The following is an 8,557-nucleotide window of genomic DNA, read 5'->3' as shown; positions in this document are numbered from 1 at the left end:
ATTACACTGGACACCTCTGCACTGCAATGGTTAAAGACCTCAAGTGTCGAGACGTGCACCAATGGCCATTCAAGGGAGATTATTAGTAGCGTAAACAATTAAATTTGTCATATGTAAGTTTAGATTGACTAGTTATAAATGAGTGATTTAGGGAGTAAAATGAAATGATCCAGAAGATTAGTTAAATTATATAGATGAAATGTTTAGCATAAGCTTCATATGAAAAATACTTTGTAAAAGGGGTTAGTTCAAAACAATTTTAGTTGATTCGCCCAGTCAAGATATGTGCACAGCTGTTGGAATGACTTGCCCCCACCTTTGGAGAAGAATTCTTTGAACTGACCTATGATCTGCATTGTACTGGACTGACTTGACCCGTGGACCTATGAAGAAAGATCTTAGTGTTATCTTGCGTACATTGTGACATCATCATATTTTTTTGCAATCTAAACTGTATAAAACAAGGTCTCTTTGATCACAGACTTCTAGATTGAATGGCTTACTGAATTCAGTGTCGCAAGCGTAATGTATTGGTTATACTTTCTTATACTTTATTTATTTTGTTACATTTTGCTATATCTTGCTATTAAATCTCTTGTGCGTTCACATTAATCGCATTTGACAATCTTTATTGGTGAGGATGCAAACGGATATAACAATCTGTATATACTTTCTAGTACTATTATATATATGCAATGCAATACATTAGCAACAACCAGTTGCCACAAGTCTGTGTAAAGTGTATTTAAAATTGAAATTAAAAGCAATTGATCTTCTAACTATTGTAGCTGAGCATACAGAGGTGCAAAGGGGAGATACAGATTGAGATGGAGATTAGTACACTGCACATGCGCAGTGATAACAAGCACTTTCTGCGCTTCTCGGACTTACGTCTAATTCAACATGTCCCCCTTAGAGATCAGTCCGCCATGTGTAAAACATAACAGTTGTAGGACTTATAAGATATTTATTTTCATTTTTAAATGTTTTATTATGACCTAAGTCAATATAGCCAAAAATAACATTTGCAATAGTGATTACTTTGCAAACATTCAGCAAATTTGTTATCTTGAACAGATTACTTTCATTATTTTAAGTGCTGAAGTTAATTTGAGATGGTTTTAGTTAATAAATTTATTCTGTGTTCTATGTGTTCTTTATCACCAGGCTGTGACAAGGATGTCTTAATTGATATTCTTACCCAACGCTGCAATGCACAAAGAATTATGATTGCAGAGGCATATGGAAACTTGTATGGCAAGGTATAAAATAACTAAGTCTATTTTGTATTGTCTCCTTTGCTATTAGGGCACTAGTAATCTTGTTATTATAGTTATATTGCTTTTTATATCATGTGAAAGTTTAAACAGCTATTCTCAAAGATGAATTGGCTAAAAGATCAATACAGGAAGGTCTTATTTTGTTGTATCCCACCCATTACATTACCACTCTTTTTAGTAAGTTTCCATCTAAGATGCAAATTACCTCCACTAATCATAAGGGCTTAAGATTGCTGAAGTTAATATCAATGCATAAGGCTCACAATAACATCCTCTGTATGAAGCATTGTGGAAAAATGTTAGATGCATTTGAATTCCATTATAACTGTAAAGCTAATTAAGGAAAGTTGCAGAACAACAGTTAGTTTTGCATAGGTGCCAAATTCTGGTGAAACAATCTTTGAGTTCTGCTTTTGTTTTTTTGTTTACCATTCCGTGGATTGCCCATTCTGAAGTGTATTTATAAGATATGTATTCCATATTCAGTGGGACTTATAGCATATATAAATAGTGCTGGGGGAAAATGGTGTCCATTCATAGGACAAAATTGGAAAGCGGAAATCCACTTTAACACCTGAGGCCAAATTCCACCAGAGAATTGTGCAAAATTGGAATGGAATGTTGCAAATATTCCTCAAAACAGTTTTGACAATTTAGCTTTTCTCTATTGCTCAGCATTGTGGAATATGTTGGCCTATATCAATAAAATGGACAATTTTACAATCTGATTAGGGTAGTGAAGAAAAGTTAACAGCTATGGAGAAATTAAGAAATCATTAGCCGTACAGAGTGTGAAAAATGTTAGATTGAGTACCAGGATGTATTCCATATATATTTCATGAATTATATAAATTAGTCTTATTAAAATTAATTACATGAATATTTGAACTTAAAGGATTATAGATGCCCTGTTATTTAAGTTCTCTAGATGAAACTGCTAGAAATTATTATTCTTCCTAATTAATTATGTTTCTTAAAGGATTTGCTTGAGGACTTGAGAGAAAAATTTGATGGCCATTTCAAGGAAGTCATGGTGGGTTTGGTGTACTCTTTTCCAGCTTTCGATGCCCATGAACTCTGGCATGCTATGAAGGTAACTTTATTTAGATCAGTAACTCAGACATTTTTTCTATGGGGGAAAAGCATGGATTTGTAGGCAAAGATGTTAACATCTATGCAGTGCAAAATTTAGCTTATTATGGGAGAAGCTGGGTGTATTGGGATGTTCCTTGCTCAGTGTAGTGTATGTGAATAAATGCATCTACTTATGCACCTACATGCAGTACTTCCACAGACAGTATAAGCGTTCCCTAAAACTCGCCAACCCTACTGCATTTGGCAGTGGCGGAATGCTGAGTATCATGGTAACATCATGATAATGTCACCAGGGATTCCCTCGGTGGGGGGGGGACACAATTGCAGTGTGCAAAGTGTTAAAGCTTATTATAAAATACATATAAAAAGCTCCTTGTCCCATGTTATGTGGAACTTAGTGATTCTCCACAAGTACGAGAATGCCTAAACACTTCACCCAATGATGCTCACCTGAAAAACTCTCCAAATTGTCCTTAGCACATGTCTTCCCATGGCCATATGACCCCTTTCTTCCTAGTTTAGAATTAATGCACATTGGTGCACTATAAACAACATATCATCTGGGAAATAAAACTTTTAAAACTAACGTGACCACCTTTGTTTCTGAGCCCTCTAACAAACAAACTTTGTGTAAAATACTTTTATTTGGCATTGCTATAGTAGAAGATGAAGGCAAAATATTGAGGTGTAAATAACCGGGTGAAAATAATACACTGCATAGTATTAATGTCTTTCCTTTCACGCACTCCAAGTCACCTCTGTATATTATGTGTGTTACCCTTACTTAAATAAAATAACCACACGGACACGTTATTAACTTTGGCAAATAGGTTGCAGTTTTTTTAATAACAAATTCTATAATAGTTATGTATATCTGATATATATATGGTGGTGGCGAGAGCAACGCAGTCAGCTAAACAACCAGTCTTTAAATCAAAATAGTGCAATGCCAAAAGTGCATTCCCTCTAGACTGAGGAATAATCCTTTAACATTGGCCAGTGTTAAATCAGGCGTCAACGTGACTACTCCCCTTTTGGACTCGACATTGGCGTGCTCGCACAAAGCACACCAAGGGATCTTCCACACAAAAGGACCAAAAGTCATGTTACTTCGAAAGGGGCACTGACGTGTGTCCAGCAGAAGCACTGTTGTGATTAGTTGCTGACTGCACTGCTCTCCCGCCTACTGCGCCTCCGCTGTAAGGGTAGTTGGTTAAAACAAAACATATAAATCACTACCGTAAAAATGGGCGGGGGGGGTATCTGTAAAATGCGACAAAGAAAAGACCCAGCAAGCACTGGAGGGTACTATATGGAGAGAACTATGACCCTCCCTTTAGATCCTTTTGACTGGCTAATGCAGAGAACTTAAACCCAAATGGGTAAGTGTATGATGATCATAAACACATACATTTAAGTGCCCTAAGCTTATGACCTCACTTGTCATTATAGGAAGCATAATGAAAAAGTGCATTTTTCTATCAAAATTTAATTATGTAGACTAAAGGAAACAGGCATATTGCGAAAACATAAAAATTATCCTGGGCATAAACGGGTGAATAACATCCACACATGGAGCATTAAGTCAGTTCAAGGTGAGGATAAGGGCATTTAGGGTGATGTTCTGGGATTTGTTGTGATGAACAAAAAGTGCTCTTCAAAAGTTCAGGTACTCAGGAGGTTCTGGTAATCAACAGTCATTCTAAACTTTCAATGGGACATATTTTGCACTCTCCATGTAGACTTTTATTTAAAAGCTCATATCTAGGTATTTTTCTACAAAGACATTCAAATGGACAAAAGTGGCACATGTGATAAAGACAGAGCAAATGTCCTCCTCGCTTTCATGTATAGTTGGAGTACACAGATCTTCACATTAATCAAACAAACAAGATCAGAAAATACTAGTGACTGTTACAGAAATGTAAGAACAGTAGGACATGGCAAAATGAGTGCATTACAACTTGAGCAGCTGTCATTGGTAATAAATGAATAATGTATCACACATTTAGCAGACTGAAGAAATTGTATATTAAGACCTATTTTGCATCAGTATTTATCTTCCTACCATATTTAAATAATTTAAATAAGTGCTGTATACTTCTTTTCTGCACCAGCATAATAAATCCACAAGCCATATCAGAATTTTCTGGCATTAATCTTTAATGAGCATTATTGCCCAAATAATAAAAGTTGTGTAAATATCACTAAATGGATACAGTGATGATTACAATTTGGTTTAGTTGCAGTTTTCTCCGCTATGCTACTGTGGAGAGCTGGAAACTGTTAATACTTAAGCACAAAAAATACATTTACTTTTAAACATATATTCTCTACACTTACAATGCACAAAAGAGTTACATTTACACCACTAAATCCACCAAAACCCTAAAATTAGGTATTGGGGGGAGTTCACTGTGCTAAAATAAAAATCCCTACTTATCTAGTGTCCATCGAGGTCTCCAAAATTGTCAACAGTCCAGCGCTGCTCTGTATATTAATATTGCCTGTCTCTTTCAGTTTGTGTGAATAGGAAATATACAGGGAAAGGGGCATTGCAATGCAAAGTAGTGACAACAGTGAAAATAGTAAATTGTAAATTGAAATACAAAACGATGTAAGCAACTAGTAGAGGTTACCTGTAAACTTATATTGCAGAGATTAGAGAAGGGAGAGGAATGCCCAGCTTAATATATTTTAAAACTGCTCTATTACAAGTCTTCTGAAATATCCGGCACACACATAAATAGGTAAGAAACACATTGTATTTGTTTTTCCAGCAGTGGGCAGCAGAAAAGTTAAATCATTTGCAAATCATTGTAGATATTATAAATAAAACATTCTGTAGTTCCTGTTTAAAAGTGGCATATTGTACAGTGTTTCATGGAGGTTTGCTCAAATCAGCAGTCCTCATAGTAGTGAGAATGTCTGCCGGTCCACCACCGTAATATTTTTTCAACACACCAGAGGAGCGATGGATCTGATGTATGGCTAGAAATTATACTTGGCCATTCAAGAAGAAGCTAGTTATCATTAAAAGACTCTATGGTAAATACCAAACAAACTGATTACAATCATAACGGCGCACTGTATGCCAACTGAATCGTATTAAAGATGGAAAAAATGAATAATAAAACATATAGGGCTAACATCCTAACTACACAAGCTGTTAAATAGAGAATTAAAGAAATAATAATGTGATCTTGCTGAAATAAATGAACCTGAAATGCAGCTGTGAGGTGAATGTGCTGGTCCCCACTGGAATACACCAAAGAACTAAAACAAAAGAATACACAGCTCTGTAGCTGGATGACTTGATGACCAACAACAAAAACCAACATGATGCTCAAAACACATTCATTTATTAACAAATCTCAAAATTAAAAATAGTAATGAATTGAAAATATCAAATAGTAATGTTATAACTATGAATCACTCTGTAAAACACTCTAGAAAACAGCAGATATATAGGAAAAGATTGATATGAATATCCTATAGGTACCTAAAGTTACAAATGCAAAAAAGGCTTAGATCAAATGTCCAATATCAATGTATGAGTATCACTAGTCCCAACTGTTCAGCATTGGCAGCAATGGAAATAAGAAACCTCAGCTGCTTTATTGAATTAAGATATCAGAAATCCATGATGGTATGGGCACACCAGTGCCAGCTTATTAAGGTCTTTTACATAGATCCATCACACAATGAATTGTTCAGAAGTTGTATTGTGGTGGTGTGATAGTGCTCACCTGCACAGAAAGATTTAATTCTATATTAAATCCTCTGCTGCTCAAAGGGGATTATATGCCTACAGATTGCTTTTCCAGTCAATCATGTGTAATATTAATAACACTACTACTAGTTGGTAGCCATGATTTCTTGATGATTTAACTGATTTAGGGGTAGATTTATCAAACTTTCTAAAAAGGAAAAGTGGAAGTGTTGCCCATAGCAACCAACCAGATTCCAGCTATCATTTTATAGAATGTACTAGATGTTGTACATTCTACACCTCACATCCATTCAGGTGCTGAACTTTTAGGCCTGCACTGCATTCCAATTGTGTAAAGTATAGTAAAACATTTTTTTTCTAAAGGCTGTGGTCCAAATGCTTTACTACATTACAAAGTACATTGTAAATGTCCCTATTGAGGCTTATACAATGACTATAGCTGTATACACAGCAACCCATAATACAATACATTGTTCTAATAACCAGTTCATTTGTGTACCAAAGTTGCTGCTTTTTCACATTACCCACTTGTTTACAGGGAGCTGGTACAGATGAAAACTGCCTTATTGATATTTTAGCTTCCAGAACAACTTCAGATATATTTCAGCTGAAAGAAGTCTATTTAATGCGTAAGTATTCTTTTGCTCACAATATTGTAACCTACTTGGACAACAATTTGGCTGTATTTGTGTCTTGTTGTAATTCATTTGAATATAACATGCATGTAGCCCTCTGTATTATGAATATAGATCACACAGGGAGTAGACAGAGACTGAGAGCAACAGTAGTAAGGATCATTGATGACTATGTTAAAAGTGTGTGCTGTCCACACAGTTATTGGTGAAAGCTTTGTCAGCAAGTTGAAAGTAAGCACTTTTGTTTTTATGGCACTCTAAAGCTCCTATATTTTTATTGAAACAAAAAAAAAAATCTTTTTGATATGATCATATTTAAGAGAAATATAAGATGTAATGAATTATGGGATAATGTAAAAAGTAAGAATTAAGGTACTTTCAGTTGTTATAAGCCATTTTGTGCATCCTGTGACAGTCAGGCTCATTTGCACAATGCAAATCTGAAATATTGCTTCTTTTTGTGTGTGTGTGTGCGAATGCTCCTATTTCCCCAGCAAGGATTTTTCAAGGTGCAGCCCCAATTTCAGGTCCTTGGCGTACGCTCGGCAAAGTAAGCAAGGTGAGAGGAGGATGAACTTGAAATCTTGGGGGCCCAAGATATTTTATGAGAACAATTTAATAGTTTATTTAAATGAAAGTGGTGGTACTAAATTGGTAGGAAGTTGTGCTTTAATTAAATATTTACACTTTTGCAAAGTCAACCTTTCCGCAGACCTCAGAGTACTATCTTAAGGAAGCATTGTCTGAGAGCAGAGAGTTATCATGTAAAGGTGGTGGATGATCTAGACCCAGCAGTGTCAAATCAAGACATCATGTAAAACACCTTGAGGGTCTCATTTACAGTTGGGCTTATAACCGGAATACCCTGAAGCAAAATGCTGAGCGCACAGCTGAGTACACAAAGTGTGGGGGTTTGGTAATGTGCAAAGGAGTATACATGGTTTGTAAGCACTGTATGGGCAGTGTGTAGTATGTAATAAGGTACCCAAATTTGTTGCCCCTGGTTGGACAGTGTGTAGTGTGCAATAAGGTACATGGAGGTGTTGCCACTGGTTGGACAGCGTGTAGTGTGCAATAAGGTAGATTAATGTGTTGGCACTGGTTGAAAAGCACGCAGTGTGTAATGAGGTAGATGGATGTGTTGGCACTGGTTGAAAAGCACGTAGCATGTAATGAGGTACATGGATGTGTTGGCACTTTTTGAACAACGCATAATGTACATTAAGGTACACGGATGTGTTGGCACTGTTTGAACAGCACGTAGTGTGCAATAAGGTACACAGAGGTGTTGGCACTGTTACAGCAGTAAACAAATGAAAACAACGGAATATATCGCAGTGACTCTGTAGAACAGAAATAGACAGCAAGTGTAGCAAAATACACACACAGATGATAATAACTAGCAGGCTGGATTGGCACAACCTACACTGGCGTGGAGTTTAAAACATCCCACCGGACTTCACCAGGAATCCCCACAAGAGTATTGTTTCCTCCATGACAGCAGAAGACTACTTAGCTTTTATGAGGACTGTGCCAAAAATGATGCAGATGTATGTATGGGTGTGCTGCTGTCGGGAACATTGGACACAGGAGTTGAAAAAACACGAAGAACTGCTATAATTCCTAGCATAGTTCTGAAGTGGGAGTTTCAGTGTTGGACACAATTGATACTCAGACATTGAGGAGTGCACTGAGCAGGTTCTTACATTGGCTGGTTGATTGGCGATTCCCTGCTTGTGTCATCAGTACTGAAGATTAGTGGTAACACTTGAGAGAGATGTTATTTCATCTCTAGCCCGAGGCTGATCTCAACT

The 8,557-nt window shown here is 36.5% G+C and overlaps 1 protein-coding gene across 1 annotated transcript in view; it reads left to right on the top strand.

Annotated features, from left to right (window-relative positions):
• ANXA10 (annexin A10) overlaps positions 1-8,557 on the top strand; it is an 86,408-nt gene that overhangs the window by 29,353 nt on the left and 48,498 nt on the right. Inside the window, exons 3-5 of the mRNA XM_075189500.1 lie at positions 1,168-1,262; positions 2,260-2,373; positions 6,647-6,737. Coding sequence (XP_075045601.1) covers positions 1,168-1,262; positions 2,260-2,373; positions 6,647-6,737 — 300 coding nt within the window. The remainder of the gene's footprint in view (positions 1-1,167; positions 1,263-2,259; positions 2,374-6,646; positions 6,738-8,557) is intronic.

Source organism: Mixophyes fleayi, chromosome 1 (genome assembly GCF_038048845.1).
Source record: "Mixophyes fleayi isolate aMixFle1 chromosome 1, aMixFle1.hap1, whole genome shotgun sequence".
In the NCBI taxonomy this organism is placed as follows: domain Eukaryota; kingdom Metazoa; phylum Chordata; class Amphibia; order Anura; family Limnodynastidae; genus Mixophyes; species Mixophyes fleayi.
This window is presented reverse-complemented; position numbering and strand designations above follow the sequence as displayed.